At 38.9% G+C, this 16,737-nt stretch overlaps 1 protein-coding gene across 10 annotated transcripts in view; it reads right to left on the bottom strand.

The window, feature by feature from the left end:
- Positions 1–16,737, bottom strand: part of CEP295 (centrosomal protein 295) — a 48,590-nt gene that overhangs the window by 11,405 nt on the left and 20,448 nt on the right. For all 10 annotated transcript variants that reach the window (XM_060303921.1, XM_060303916.1, XM_060303911.1 and 7 more), the window contains 10 exons: positions 15,925–16,108; positions 15,545–15,712; positions 13,819–14,040; positions 11,455–11,547; positions 11,203–11,306; positions 8,721–8,858; positions 8,208–8,305; positions 4,477–7,951; positions 3,238–3,406; positions 2,958–3,101 (listed from right to left, as the gene is read on the bottom strand). In XM_060303921.1, the coding sequence (XP_060159904.1) occupies positions 2,958–3,101; positions 3,238–3,406; positions 4,477–7,951; positions 8,208–8,305; positions 8,721–8,858; positions 11,203–11,306; positions 11,455–11,547; positions 13,819–14,040; positions 15,545–15,712; positions 15,925–16,108 (4,795 nt within the window). The remainder of the gene's footprint in view (positions 1–2,957; positions 3,102–3,237; positions 3,407–4,476; positions 7,952–8,207; positions 8,306–8,720; positions 8,859–11,202; positions 11,307–11,454; positions 11,548–13,818; positions 14,041–15,544; positions 15,713–15,924; positions 16,109–16,737) is intronic.

Genomic DNA, 16,737 nt, shown 5'->3' with positions numbered 1-16,737 from the left:
GGAGGATCTTTCTTTGGAGAAACTAAACTGTAAATTGCTCAGGGGAAAGAACCACAGATACTAAGCTGAGGGTCCTCAAGGAAAAGCCACATTTTCCAGTGAAATCCAGAAGTAAATAAGGTCCCCACCTATAGAATTTCCAATTAGCCATTCAGTGTTCCGCTCAAATATGCAAGATATTAGAGAAAAGCCTCTAAAATTTCAGACAGAGAAAAAAAAGGAAGAACCCAGACAAACAGAGATAATACAGGACCCCAAACAAGCAAAAACCTATAAATATTCAAAGTAGGCAGTATTTTGCATCCATGAAACAAGAGCAGGATGCTACAAAAAGAAAATACCAGAAAGGAGGCCAAGCTTTTAGAAACTATACTTTGAGAGCCAAATAAAAATTCCTAAGAAATGTTACAAGAAAAAGCTGAGAAAATTCTCCCAGAAAGTAAAGCCTAAAGAAATAAGACTATAGGGAAGAAATAAGACTACAGGGACTTCCCTAGTGGTCCAGTGGGTAGGACTCCATGCTCCCAATGCAGGGGGTCTGGGTTAGATCTCCGATCAGGGAACTAGATCCTGCATGCATGCCACAACTAAGAGTTTGCATGCTGCAACTAAGGAGTCCACAGGCCACAACTAAAAAAAAAAGATTAAGACCCAGCGAAGCCAAAAAAAAATAAGTAGAATACAGAGAAGAAAATTGGAATATTATAGCTCAGTGTTTCTCAATATTAACTTTATCATCACCCACCTAAGGAGCCCTTTCAAGACTTTTTTCCTAATTGCCTCCTAACTCCATGAAACTTAATAACTATATATACTGTGTATCTTTTTTTTTTTAGTACTGTATATCTTTTTATGTACATTTGTGCTTTGGTACATAAAGAGTAAGACTTTTTCATCTCCCTGAGAAGCAATTTTCATCCCCTTTGGGGACAACAATAACCTTGTTAAGAATGTATCATCCAATATCGCACTAAAAGATGTTCTCACAAACAGAGAAAATGATGTGATCTCAAATTATTTTAGCAGTGTTTAATATTTGGCCTAATTTTTGCTAAAATCCATTGCCAACTACAGAAGTAAATACAAGAAGAAACACCTAGGAGACTTGAAAAGTGACTGTGTCTGGTGAGTAGCATCAAGGGGTGGGGGGGGGTGTAGGGGCAGAAAGAAATGCTGTTTCATGTTGTAACCTTTTAGCACTATTTGCCTATAATATTTTGACTAAAAGTATTACCCAAAGAAGTGTGATGAAGGCTATGATGAAAGCTCCCAAAGAGCACATGAGAGGGATGCCTGACAGCTCATGGAAAGTTTATGCCACACAAGTGGCACTTACCTCACCCCTGAAGGGAGGGAGTGAGACCATGAAGGGCCTTGTGGGTGAAGCTAGGGACTTAAGACTTCATTTAGACTTATTCCTCCAGTCAAAGGGAAACGAATGAAGAATTTAAACATGGAGCAATAGAGGCAGATTACTCTGAGTACACCATGGGAAAATGAATGAGAGTAATGCTAGACTGGAAACAGGGAGACATGGGGAGTTGTAGCAGCCCTTCAAGAAAGAAATGACAGCCTGAATTAAAAGAGTGGTAGTGGGAATAGAAACAAATGGAGAGATTCCAGAGTTGATCAACTAGAACTGAGAAGAACTGGTACTCTGTAGGTGTCGCAGAGGTATAGACAAGGAAACAGTCAAGACTTACATCTGGGTTCTTTTCATTGAAAAAAGCCTGAAGGATAAGGAGATGGAGGTGAGGGAATATATAGCTTTCCCTTTTAGATAGGCTATTTTTGCAGTCTCATACACAACTCATTAAATTATAGGAATCAATGGTCGGAATTTCCCAATGCTCATTCTGAGTTAGGGAAAGCACCAATCAATTCCTGAACAGTTGTGTTTACCAAATAGTGCAAAATGAAGAAAAGCTTCCAAAGCCTAGTAATAAATAGAATCATTACTTTGTTATAATTTCCATAAGACATAAGCAGAAAGTAAAAAGGGGAATGATTCTTAAGAGTTATTCTGAATCTCTACTTTCTTAAACTCTTTTAGCCCGAAACAAAGGTACAATATTTTATGGCTTTAAGACCAAAATAGCTAATATTAACATTACATTTCTAAGTACCTTTCTACTGACAAAGTTATTTTCCCCCTTAAAAAAGAATTTGCTTTGGGCTTCTCTGGTGGCGCAGTGGTTGGGAGTCCACCTGCCAATGCGGGGGATGCAGGTTCGTGCCCCGGTCCGGGAGGATCCCGCATGCCGTGGAGCGGCTGGGCCTGTGGGCCATGACTGCTGGGCCTGTGCGTCCGGAGCCTGTGCTCCGCAATGGAAGAGGCCACGGCGGTGAGGGGCCCGTGTACCGCAAAAAAAAAAAAAAGAATTTGCTTTGATAGATTTGATCAAGAGAATTATCTGGTTGAGTCTGAATCTAGAAATAATTATAAAATGAAAATAGGGCTATTTACTAAGGATCGCAGGGAGGAATTTTTCTAGATAATTGAATCTAGGAAGAAGTACAGTGAAGAAACATACATGTTACAACTGCTCTTAAAGCCAGGGTCTTAAGCACCATGATTATCCTGTGAAAGATACAGGAAAAGAGCAGTGAAGGTACTGAAGTGAAAGAGCAGCAAGGCAGAACAGAAAAAACTGGGTTATATCCTAGAGAAACTGGTTTAGAAAGGAAGCAGAGGGAAGCAAAAGTGTCAGAATAATGGATAGCAAAGAATTTTTGTCTACTATCAATTGCTTTTCCTCATATATAAAGAAACTAGTTACCTAATGATATATTTCTTTAAGTCCACATTTTAAATACTGTTTGTAGAAACCATTTTTTCCCCTTCATGAGTACTCATAGTCTAAGTTTCCTCAACAACAAAATATTTAGCATCCTGAAAAAACTGTAGAAAACTGGCAAATATTAAAAAATCATATTTTATCAAACCATCTGTTTACCTAGTATAGAAGTTCTGCCACTTGCTGGTGATTCTACCTCTTGTATGGCACTAAGTTCATGTTGGTTCAAGTCCAATCCACCTTTAACTTTTGCTACAGGTGGTTTTGAGGATTTCCCACCCAGTTCTTTGTCCTGATGCTCCCCTATCAAGTCAAAGACAAAGTTAGGCACAATACAAATCTGTTAACGAAACAAACTTCTTCAACCGGCAAGTTGCAGGAGGTTAAAATAAAGAATCATCATCAGGATAATCAGTACAATAAAATGCAATTATCTTACCACTTTGCTGGGCATTACTATCTTCTGAAAGGAGCTGATTATCATCACAGTTTCTCCTGCCTGCAGTACCAATGTTTTCCTGATTGTCTTTGGCTAGATCTTGGAGATGAACAAGGCATTCTCTGAGCTTCTTAGTTTCAAAATCATTTTCAACTGTGGGCTTACTTGTCTGAAAAAGTAAACAGACGAGGGTGGGGATGACACAAAATGAAGATCATGTGAAGAAGTCATTAGATTTACATCTCTCTTCTTCAGTTAGAACATCAACCACATGAACAGCTCCATCAACCACATTACTACAATTTTATCTATAGATAAAAAATGAGAAGTACTTCTAATATTGAAAGGGTAATAATTCCATTGAAAAGTACAACCAGTCACAGCCTCGGACCTTACAAACAGCCTCCACTGCACCTTTCAATAAGAGATTATACTTGAGCATCCCTCTCTGCTTTTCTTTTCCCATTCCTTTTCCTTAAAATGACCAGTAAATCCCCAGAACTCAAGTTCTCATGAACGCAACTCAAGCTTCTCCTGAGCATCAAAGGACTGTAGAATTCTGTTTAGGCTAACTCATAAATTTAGGAAGTGGCCTTTTAAAATAAAATGGACACATTCATATATAGGAGAATATACTGTCTCCCATATAGAGAAGCTATGAATAGTCATCTGAGTGACCACATCAGAGTCCTCTCAACAATTCAGTCACAAGCAGCCGGTCCGGCGGTCCATCAGCCTAAAATCACACCACTTTTATAACAGATGTTATAACAGATGTCACTTATGGAAAAAGATGGTACTGATTTTGATTCTACACAAATGTCAACAAAGTGCTATACAGAAAGCACAAAGTCTGCCATTTGCCTAAGACAAATTCTGCTAACTAGTTATTTTACAATTTAATCATCTTGTGGTAAGCTCAAAATCCTTCATAACAAAACTTCAAAAGGCAACCTACATTTTCCATGATGTTTGAGTTTGGTTGTATCAAACCAGTGGCTGAAATTAGTTGGGGTTCAAATAACTATCAACTTCATAAATGCCATGCAAGGTGGATCAATTTTTACCTTTTAATTTCCACGTTCTTTAAGGTAGAAAATTAAAGCACAGTTAAGGTCAAACCACTTATTCTCAGTAACTAAGAACTTATTTTGACCTAGGATTGAAACAAATATTTAGCTTGGCCGAGTTGGGTTGTTGTCGATGTTTAATTCTTAGATATTCAAGATTAATACATACCTGACTGTCTTTAAAGAAATCCTTCAAGGTCTCCTGATGTTTCTGAATGTGCTGCTGCAATGCTGTTTGTCTCTGTACAAGCAATTCTTCTTGGGCTTTTTGGCCATAATGCAGAATTTCTTTTTGTAGCTCCATCTGCTTCTGAAGTCCCAAATTATCTTGCTGAGCTAAGAGAGGTTGTGAAAAACTCAAAAATCTATCTTGAAGTCTTGGGCTCATAGAAGCACTTGAAGGAGCTGCATGTTCGTTCTTGGCTGAATACAATTCACAAACGTTTTTAGATTTTACTTCAGCAAAAGGTAGTGGAATAAATGAATGCTCTCTTTCCTTGGGTAGAAACATAGAGGGAACAGGCTGCTCAGAAGAGTCACCTGCAATCAGCTCTGCTTGCTTGTTTAAAAGCAGTTCTTCCTGAGCTTTTTCATTAAAACGCAGCACTTCTCTCTGTAAGCCCAACTGTGCTGACACATGATCTTGCTGAGGCAGAAAAGCCTGGGACAAACTCAAAAGCCTATCCTGAGACCCTGGAATCTCAGGATGACTTGAGGAAACAGTATTGTCACTTCTGGTTGGAAGAGATTTTTGGATTCTTTCAGAGTCAGCAACAGGCAGTGCTATGTGGGATAAGGATGAAGAGGTGCTGGTCTGCTCAGGTGAGACCCTTTTCTCCAATTTACTTAGTCTTTGCAAAAGCAATTCTTCTCGGACTTCCTGTCTAGAATGAGTGGCTTTCCTCTGTATGTCTAACTGCTCTTGAAGTGCCTTCAAATCACCATGGAGAGGTTGGATAAAATGCTCAGATGACTTTTCCTCAAATTTATATTGTCTGGGCAAAATCAACTCTTTCTGGGTTTTCTCTCTACATGGAAGGGGACCTGTCTGTGTATACACGTGTTCCTGTTGAAATGTAATCGGATAATCTTGTTGAGGTAAAACAGGCTGTGGTAAACCCAAAAGCCTATCAGGCAACCTTGGTATCTCAGAATGACGTGGGGAGACTATATTATCACCCTTAGTTGAACAAGGTTCTTGGATTCTACCAGCTTCACTAAGAGGTAATGGAGCAAAAGGACGCTGTACAACTAGGGGCAGGAAGGAAGAGGTGCCAACCTGCTCGGGAGATATTCTTCCCTTCCACTCACTCTGTTTATGCAGAAGTAATTCTTGCTGAGCTTCCTGTCTAGACTGAATGATGGCTTCCCTCTGTGTAGCTAACTGTTCTTGAAGTGCCTTCAAATTATCTTGTTGAGGCTGGATAAGCTGTGATATCTTCAAAAGTCTATCCTGCAATTCTGGGATCTGAAAATGGCTTGAAGGAATTCTACTCTCACTCTCTGCTGAAAGAGGTTCCCGGGTTGTAAGAGATTCAGCAGAAGGCAATGAAGGAAAAGAAAGCTGTTCTAACTGGGGTGTGAAGGAGGGGCCAGTTTGTTCAGAAGATACATTCCCTTGGGTCTTCTGGCTAAACTGAAGGGCCTCCTCTTCTGTGTCTAACCATTCTTGGTGTCCTTCCAAATTATCTTGTAGAGGTTGTGTATGTCGAGAAAACCCCAGAAGTCTTTCTTGAAATCTTGGGATCTTCCAATGGCTTAAGGGAACTGTACTGTCACTCCTGAATGACATATAGTCCTGGAATTTTTCAGATTCAGCTCCCTGAGACAGAGATAAACAGGTGCCAGTCTGTTCAGAAGGAATTTTTTTTTCTAATTCACTTTGTTTGTGTACAAATTCCTGAGTTTCTTGTTTACCACCAAGTATTACCCTCTGAATGTGCGACTGACCTTCGAGTGTTGTTAGATTTTCCTGCTGTGGCAGGCTATGCTGTGGAAAACTAAGAGGCTCATCCTGAAATGCTGGCATTACCAAATGACTTGAGGGAGTAACACTCTCCTTCTCAGAGAAATAAAAGTTCTGAATTCTTCTAGGCTCAGTTTTAGAAGAAGCTTGTGAAGCAACTGAACGTTGAGTGACCACTGGCAGGAATGAAGAACTCATCTGCACAGACTTAGAGTCTTGCAAATCCCTTTGTCTCCGTAAAAGTAATTCTGCCTGGGCTTCATGCCTGGCCTGAAGAGCATCCCTCTGTGCAGTCAGCTGTTCTTGGAGCAACTTCAAACTATCATGCAAAGGGTGGAACTGCTGTAGGAAACTTGAAGAGCCATCCTGAAATTTGGGGATTTCAGATTGGATTGAGAGAAGTTCCTTCTCACTCTTAGATGAATACTGGTCCTGGATTTTTCCAGATTGAGTACCAGCAGAAGGTAGTGAAGTAAATGTATGCTGAGCTCCTTGAGATGGGACAGAAGGGGGCTCAGTCTGTTCAGCCCATACTCTTCCATCCAATTCACTCTGTTTATGTACACATAATACTTCCTGGGCTTCCCGTCTAGCCTGAAAGCGGTCCCTCTGAATATTTAACTGTTCTTGGAGAAATTTAAAATTAAGCCTATCCTGAAGTTGTGGGACCCCAGGATGGCCTGAGGAAACTGTAGTCTCTTTCTTGGTTGGAGAAGATTCCTGGATTCTCCCTGACTCAGCTTTGGCAGAAGGCAGTGAAGCAAACGAATCCAGAGGTACCAATGGAAGGAATACAGAAAGGCCAGTTTGCCCTTCCAATTCTTTCTGTTTGCACAAAAGCAATTGTTCCTGAGCTTCCTGTCTTAACCGAAGAACTTCTTTCTGTAGGTCTAACTGTTTTTGGAGAGCCTTCATATTACTTTGCTGGGCTATGATATTCTCTGAGAATGGCAAAGACTTATCCTGCATTTGGCCAACTACAGAATGGCTTACAGAAACTACACTTTTGCTCCCAGTTGAAAAGCATTCCTGGATTTTTCCAGACTCAACTTTAGTAGGCAGAGAACTAAAAGAATGCTCAGCTACCAATGGTAGGAATGAAGAAGGTTCAATTAACTTAGACGATATACTTTCGTTGTTCTCTGAGAACATTTGCTGGGAGTCTAAAGTTTGAAAAGTTGTTGCCCCAGATGTTTCAGCTCTTTCTCCACCATCCTGTACTATCAGTGGCTTATCATGTGACAAAGCCCTTGAAAGTGTATGAGAGTCTTTAGGGACCAATTTATAGTCTCTCTGTTGTGTTTCAGTCTGTGAGAGTTGCTTTGGCTGTTCCTGTGATTCCAAAGCTTGCTCGGCTAAAACATCTGAAGTAACTAATGTTTTGGTTGTTTCTACCTGTCTTTGTGGAAAGTGATGTTGTCTTGGAACCTGAAAATCTTGCTCTAATTTGGAGATCTGTACGGGTTGCATAGGTTGTTTGTTAGGACTCAACTTGGGTCTCTGACCTTGATCCTCATGTTCTGATTTAACAGCGGGTCTTTCAGATTTCTGTGGTGGTACTGATGTAACAGAACCAGGTATCAATGGTGCAGCTGACATGGATAGGTACTTTCCTTTTAACATAGTCTGATAGTCGAGTAATCGTTTCCTGGCTGTTTCAACAGACTGTTTGTGAAGCCTACCCAAAACAAACAAGCATTATTCTTTTTGATTAAAAAAATGCCCCACATTCTTAAGTGTTTATACATTAAATTCAATCTAGGGGTGGCCATAATCAAGGCAGAAATGGAACAATGTTATTAACATTGCTCTTTGAGAAATCTACATGCCATAGTTCTAAAGGGAATCCTGATAAGACCTTCATATAAACCAAATAATAAATCCTGAAAATGTAGCCACACACTATCACATATAAATTGTACCCTAGCTAATACCTGTTTTGCTGTAATAGCTGTTGTTGATAGTTATAAATCATCTGCCTGTGATTATCTTCATCAGAACTTATGGTGCATGATGCTGGTGCAGTGCCAACCTAATAAAAGACAAAGATACTAACTAAAAGGCAAATCCAGAAATAAGTACTAAAGTACTTTACATAAACTGATGTTCTATAATTGTAAACTTCCATATAGCTTTATTTTTCATAAAAAAGACTGGTATTTCCATTGTTAAGAAATGAAGTAATCTACCACTCTCCTTTAGTGTCAAGCCCAAGAGCTCAACATACACATTACATACAAGTCATGGTCACATATATTAGCACCCTCTAGAAACTGAAAGATGAAAGTCATTAGGTTTGTATAAAGTTATTTTTACATATACATTATTTTTTTAAAAAATTATCAAATACAAATTAGAATTGCACTTTACTTTTCTGAATGCTAAGATTGCCCACACTTCTTTATCCCCCAACAATCTATGTAGGGATTAGATTTCCTGCATCGTACCCCAGCCTGTTGAGTTTTTTTTCTTTTTTCTTCTTCCAGCTGAGCTCTGAAGCAATCAGTTTCTAATGTTAATTTCTGTTGTTCAATTTGTTCAAGTAATTCCAACTGTTTTTGCTTTTGTTCTTCTATTTCCATTATCTAAATAACAAAAATACTATTGATTTATTAACAACAAACTCATGCCAAAGAAAAGTTTATATGCATTACAATGAAAAGAAACAGGTCTCATCACCAAGAGTACCAATTATCCAAGAAGAAAGTGGTGACGTTTTATCTGTTATTGCCACTGCCAGAGGGAGGACTGAAGCAAGAGACAGGAAAAGGGGAAAGGAGGAAAAGGGAGAGAAGTAAAAATAAACATATTAACTATTTCTATTTCCTGGGAGCACAGGGAAACCTTGATCACCACTGAAGCATCACCTCCAGAGGAGTAGCAAATTCTGTGTTCACATCTTTAATTTTACCTTGTTCTCAGTAAGAATAATGCCTAAGAAATTAAATATCGAGAATGCTCACAACACTTTGATTTCTTAGGCATACTCATAAAAGGGTGCCATTATCTACAAGCTAAATAAAAGTACAGTGAGCAACATTCAGTCCTTACTGTCAGGCATTAAAGAGATGGAAAATAATGGCAGAGTGATGACAAATAAACTCAAAATTATACCAACACATACACACATAAATCCAAGAACTAAAAACATGTGTTAAAGTAACTGTAAGATTCCTGAGGACAGGGACTAGTCTGTCTGGTTGCCTGTTAAATCCAACACCTAGTAGTCCTTGAAACATATATAAGACACATATACTGAATAAATAGAAAAGGGAATGTATGTGAAGTTTTATTAAGAGAAATACGTCTACTAGAGATAATGAAAAATGATCTTGTTTTCAAAATTAAAAATGTCTCAATATGATATTACCTATTCTTAATCAGGCAATAGTGGCTATAGCTTAGTTCCTATCTTCACCTTGCTTTCCTTCACTCATAGGAGCCACGGAATTTAAACCATTTACAGTTTTGTAGTAACTCTAGAACTGCACTATCAATATAGTAGTCACTAGCTACATGTGACTATTAAAATTTACATCAACCCAAAACAAATAAAATTTAAAATTCAGTTTCTCAGTTGCACTACTCATACTTCAAGTATTCAACAGCCCATGTAGGTAGCAGCTACCATACTGAACATAGATATGGAACATTTCCATTACTGTAGAAAATCTACTGGACAATACTGCTTTAGAATATTGATTAGAAAGCATTTATCTGAGACTTTTAAAATACTGGCTCATAGAATTGTCATCCCTCAGCTGCATTTTTATAAAAACTATGACTATAAACTGACTGGCTTAGTAACAATTAGCCTCTTTCGAGGTAATCTGTGTTAAGAAAATCTTTCATCAAAGTAGAAGGGACAAATATTACAGTTACGGAAGTTGAATTTAAAATTTTTCTTTGAAATACAGTTTTTCGAAAAAACTTTTGGGATTACAAAGCCCAAATCAATGTTTAATATTATGACAGGGACTCATTTATTCAACAAATATTTATTGAGTACTTACTATGTATAAAGCATTGTATAAGAAACTATGTAGGATAAATTGACTTTTTAAAAAAGACAGTCTCGGACTTCCCTGGTGGTCCAGTGGCTAAGACTCCATGCTTCCACTACAGGGGGCATGGGTCGATCCCTGGTCGGGGAAGTTCCACATGCCCATGGTGAGGCAAAAAAAAAAAAAAAAAAAAAAAGAGGGCTTCCCTGGTGGCGCAGTGGTTGAGAGTCCGCCTGCCGATGCAGGGGATGCGGGTTCATGCCCCGGTCCGGGAGGATCCCGCATGCCGCGGAGCGGCTGGGCCCGTGAGCCATGGCCGCTGGGCCTGCGCGTCCGGAGCCTGTGCTCCACGGCGGGAGAGGCCACGGCAGTGAGAGGCCCGCGTACCGCAAAAAAAAAAAAAAAAAAGAAAAAAAAAAAAAAAGATAGTCTCTGCCTTTAAAAAACTGATAAATTTTATAGGGAAGATAAGATACATACCAGAGTATAAAATACAAAGCAGAATGCAAAAAGGGTCAAATGAGTAGTACAAGTAAAGATGAAGTACCTTCTATCAAATGAATGTGTAAGACAAGGCAGAAGAAATGGTATCAAAAGTAGCCAGATGTTAAGACAAATTTCACCAGTCAAATAAAACTATAGTACATAGGGGAAGAAAGAAACCTTTAAAAATAAAATTTCAGGGACTTCCCTGGTGGTCCAGTGGTTAAGACTCCGCACTCCCAACGCAGGGGGCCTGAGTTCGATCCCCGGTTAGGGAACTAAGATCCCACTTACCTCAACAAAGCCTGAACACTGCAACTACTGAGCCTGCGCACTCTAGGACCTGCTCACCACAACTAGAGAAGCCCATGCGCCGCAACGAAGACCCAGTGCAGCCAAATAAAAAAATAAAAATAAAAATAAAATAAAAATTTCAAATTACCTGTTTCTGCCTTGCTGCCATTCTAATTCTGGCTGCTTCTTCCTGAGGATGAAGTAGAACTGAACTCTGAGCTACTGCTGTGATAGGCTGAGTCTCTTTCATTTCTAAGAGAATCCCCAAAGCAATAATTAGTTTCAATAATTTAGAATTTGATACCACTGTAATGTCTTTTGTTCATTACATGTAATTTTATTAGGAAAAAGATGTGAAGAATCAAGCAAGTTTAATTTGAGAATATGATAAAAGAAACACCTTGTTCCTTTTCAGAGTCTGTATTGAATGAAAGTGGTTTATCTTCACTAGTAAGTGGTCCAGAGTCAACTGTTAGCGTGTCACTTTCAACATCTGTAATAGATACATCATTATGAACATATTTTCACTGTCAAACTTAAATCTGACAAACGTAACAAAAATCTACATTCAGATTAACATTGGTCCACCTGAATGTCTTATTTAGTTAAGATCCAGCCACCTTCCAGAGACCACGTATTTTATCCAATAAATTCTAGCCTAATACAAAAAGACCTAAGACTAAAATTATAAACAAAAAAGAAAAAACGAAGAACTGACTTAAAAGGTAGGCTGACAGAGTTTCAAACACAATGGGAAAGCATAAAAAGAGCAGAGTAAGCAAGAGTAAAAAGAGAAGAAATTTAAGTGTATCTTTGACATACTTAGGTATTAGGATTTTTATTATTTATGAATCCAGAGCAGAGAAGGAAGTTAAAGCAGTATACTTTGATCACATCAGGGTAGCCAGAAACTGAACGGAGCATTCAGTCACCTCATTCGTTCAGCACCTACTTATGTGCTGTATGCACATTTACCATGGTCAACAAGAAAAGGCCTCAAAGGAGGTACATGGGGGACAGAACATTATATAATTATCCTAGAAAAAATTATAAAATTAGAAACGGTGCCAGTACTATATAAGAAAAAAGGGGGGTTACATAATAGAGTATTTCACAGGAATCTGAATTAGACTAGGAACTCAGATGAGATTTCTCTTAGGAAATGGCATTTAAGTGGACAGTTGAAAGGCAAGGAGGAATCAAGCAGGTAAAGATTGTGGGGATGTACAGGAGACCTTTCCAGACAGATCAGCAGGTATTAAGACCCTGTGAGGAGTGAAAAACTTGGCTCAGACAAGGGGAAGAATGAAGCCAGATGAGGCTAGAGAAAGCCTACTCACACAGGGCCTTTTCCAAAATAACTTGGTTATGGATTAAAGATGAAAGTGTCCCTTTGTATTAAATGCCAACACCATACTCTCTCTCCTTCTTCTCACTCCCTTTTACTGCCTTTGCTGCTTGCCCCTTTTCTAGCCATCTTCTAAATGATGCAGTCCCTTCAGATGGTCTTATAAGACCTTTTCTCACTGAATTCTTTCCCCTAAAGAATTCTTCCATGCCCATGTGCTGGAATATCATATGTATATCTGACTTCCAAACTTACCTCTCTTTGGTTTAGGCTAGTCAACTAATTCAACAAATATTAACTTAGCACCTTTTATGTATAAGGCACTAGTCTAGGCTCTGGGGATACAGCAATGAACAAAATCAAGCCCTATATTCCAGGACTGGAGGGTGAGGAAGGTGGAGAGGGGTAGGTGTCAAGACAAGAAGCAAATAAGCAAGAAAGTAAATTTATGGTCCAACAGATGTTAAGAGCTATGGAGTAGAGGTGATAGGGAGTGAAGATTATGGGGGTGGGGGAAGGCATAGAAGTTTGTTGTTTTACATAGAGTGGTTTGATAAGGCGTTATTGAGAAAGCAGTATCTGAGCAAATATCTGAAGGCAGTGAGACAGTGAACCATAAAAATATCCAAGAGCATCCCTCCCTCCCCCAGCCAAGACCAGCACTTGCAAAGACCATATGATTCGTATCTGCTGTGTTGGAAAAATAGCCAGGAAGCCAGTGTCTACGGTGCAGTGATTGGGGAGAAAATGAAGTCAGAGAGAGAAGTAGTGGGGAGGGGTGTGTGCACAGATCATGTAAAGCTTTGATGCCACTGTAAGCAAAATGGTTTTCCTGAGGGAAATGGGTAGTTGTTGGAGGGCTTCTCCCAGAGGAATGATAAGCTGATGTGTTTTAACAGGATGTCTCTGGAAACAGATTATTGCAGGAAGGTGCAAAAGCTGTGGATAGAAGACCAGTTAGGAGGCCACCAGTTAATACAGGCAAGAATCTACACTAGAGAATGAACATCACTTAAACTAGGATAGTAGGTGGTGAGAAACAGTTGGACTCTGGATATATTTTGAGGGTAGGACCGACAGGATTTGATGATGGTTTGGATGTAGGATATAGAAGAGCAGAACCAGAATGGCAAGCTTTTTGGCTTAAGCAAGAGAATTTTTTGCCACTTACTGAAATATGTAAGATTATATATATATATATATATATATATATATATATATATATATAATTCTACTACACTTAAAGTGCTCTGGAAGGAGATTCACTAAGGTTTCTAACATTTATTGCCTTTAAGTGGCAGCACTATGGGCTTTAAAATATTTTCTTCCTTTTGACCTCTATTCTTCGGTTTTTCAGAAATGAGCATATTTTTGAACAACTTAGAAAGGTAAAATGAGATGACTGGAGAGAACTACCTTGTTTCTGCCCAGAGGATAATGTTCTGTCTTCACTCACAGCTGCTCCTGATTCAACTGTCAGGGCTTTACTTTCAGTTTCACTAACAGTTGTAATCATTTCGCTTTCATCCTCAGACATGGATTTAATTGTCCAGAGAGACTTTTGGTTTCGGATCTTATTTAATAATTTTTTAAAAAGAATTTTTGAAGGAATCTGGTGGGTCTTCATTGCCAAGGGAACTAAAAGAAAAGAAAAGAAAAAAAAATTTATTCAGCATCTGTTACAAACCAGGTAAATTATTCTATCTTTATACTTAGTTACTATAACAACCACTGGTTAAAACAAAAGCACAGCTTTATTTTCCTCAATATTTATAATTTAACACAATTTTATAACCAGGAATAATTTTTTCAACTTAAATTTAAATAAGGACACCAAAATTCAACTATAGTTCACCCTTGAACAACATGCACTTGAACTGCACAGGTCCACTTATTTGAGGATTTTTTTCAATAAATACATACTACAGGACTGCATGATCCAGGGTTGGTTGAATCTGCAGATGTGGAACATTGGATACAGAGGGCCAACTCTCAGTTATATGTAGAGTTTTCGACTGCATGGAGGGTCGGCGCCCCTAACCCCTTGCTGTTCATGGGTCAACCGTATTTTTCAACAGTAGGCAGCAACATAAATTTCAAGCATAAAAATGTATCAGGAAGATGTTTATTCTGCTTGCTAAATGAGGACAGAATGCATATCTCTTAATCTGTAAGACTAGCATTCAAAATATGTGCTGTAAGGTTCCCAAGAAAATAAAAGATTCTGCAGAGGCCAGAAATGAAGTTTCAAGGGGAATTCACGGCAATTGAGCCCTAAACCCATCTTCTGAAGTTTATGCCAAACCACAGGAAGCTTACACTTTGTTTGGACAGCAGTGTGGGCACCGGAGACAGGGATAAAGCTTAGAGCCCTCACCCAAGGAGTCTAAGAGGAGACCCACATTAAATTGGAACCCCAAGGACTACCTATCCACAGTATAGGGTGAAGATGAAAAGAAAGCCAGAGTGGTTTTGAACAAAGGCGATACTCATAGGTATGGGGAGAAAAGAAGTCAAAAGGAAGAGGACTTGGTCTCTAAGAAGATGTGGAGTAAGAGACACCTTTATCTTTTTAGAGGTACCTCTCATGTCTCTGGCTTGGATTACTGCAGACTGTGATATCATCACTAACGTGAGGAAGGCAGGAAGACAAGGTTTCAGTAGGCAAGAGAAGATGATAAATTTATTGTCAGACACCAAGTTCTAAGTACCTGTGCAACAGCCACGTGAAAAAGTTCAGAATGGTGGAGATAGAGATGAAGTTTAGAAGAGAGGCCAAAGTTTGTGCTGATCATCATTATGCATGAAGTGCCTAGCAGTAATTAATATGGTAGGATTTCTGGTGATTTGATCAAAGTCTTAAAAAAAAAATGCTGACCTTTCAAATGAATTCAAAATTGATCATCTAACTTAAATAACCTAGAAATCTTTAGACTGTATGTACATATAAATAAAATAACATTCCTCCTATGTATATGAAAAGGATCTTTAGTGATGGAAATCTGAAGTTTCCTCCTTCCATCACTCCCATAAGTATTAGTTACTGTTTGCACTTAAAACAGACCAGACTTTCCTAACTGTTGGCAAATGATTAGCAACTTTTCCTACGAAATACTGCAATATTCAGCTCAGAAGTTTTTACCGTCTGCTTCACTAGAATGTATTGTTTCAGCTTCTGTCACTGGAATGTTTTCAGTCTCCCCTGAAATTTCTTGTTCCATTGAAAGGTCCAGTTCTTCATCTTGGATCTGATCAGTCACAGTGGGCAGAGATTCTGGTTCAAGGTGCAAAATCAGGTTTCCTTTCACCTCTCAATAAAGAAATACAGAGACATGTTTCCATTCCAAAATGACTAAGAACTTGAGCATAAAATTTTAAAGACCATCATAGTTTAAAGTCTAAAATATGAGAGCCTCTTTCAAACTGAGAACTTATTTCAAAATAAAAACTGCTTCAAGACAAATGTATTTTCCCACCAAAACGTTTCAAAGCATTGTTGAAAGTTTACTGAAAATATCTTACTCCTGTCTGCATTGTACATGTCTTCAAAGGCAAATTCTAGCTCTCTCTGCCAATCATCTTTCATTTCACTGCGTTTGTATGGGAGTTCAACTAGTTGTGGTGGCATCCGTGCTACCATCTGTCTCCTGCGTGCCAGGTCCTCTTGTTGTAGCTGTTTGAGTTCTTTCATTAGTTTCTCCTGATTCTTCAAGAATAAAGAGAATTAATTAACAACTGAGTAACACACTTTGGACAGTGGATAGTAACGTGAATAGTGAGGGAAAAGTGGAGAAATCATGAAGACAGGGACTTTAGTACCCTCCCCTCCTCTACCATTTATTCAAACACAAAGACACTAATTAAGAGTCGGCCCTCCATACCGGCGGTTCCTCCACATCCACAGATTCAACCAACCATGGACCATGCGATACCACAGTATTTACTATGGAAAAATATGTGGGTATAAGTGGACCCATACAGGGCCAGGGTCAACCGTATGATGTTAGTAAGTACTATGAGAAGACGGCTCTGGTTAGGCCACAGGGCTTCAAAGTGGCTGCCAGGCACAGGTCTTCTTCCTCAGGACAGTTATGAAGCTACATTCTAACTAAGCTGCCATCGCTCCTGCAGTGTACTTTGTTTCAGCTCTCCACACAGCCAGCAGCAGCAGCCAGTCTCAGGTGAGCACCAAGACCCAGCCAGGGTAACTGTGGCTTAACAGATATTTCTTGTTACTCCACACTCTTATGAGTCCTCAAGATTAAAGGGGACTTGTACATATCTCTTTTAAGTTTAAAGAGTCTGGCAAATATGAAAGTTTAAGCACAATGTTTT

This window comes from Globicephala melas, chromosome 8 (assembly GCF_963455315.2).
Source record: "Globicephala melas chromosome 8, mGloMel1.2, whole genome shotgun sequence".
Lineage (NCBI taxonomy): Eukaryota > Metazoa > Chordata > Mammalia > Artiodactyla > Delphinidae > Globicephala > Globicephala melas.
Note: the sequence above shows the minus strand (reverse complement) of the source record. Positions and strands in the feature narration are given on the sequence as shown.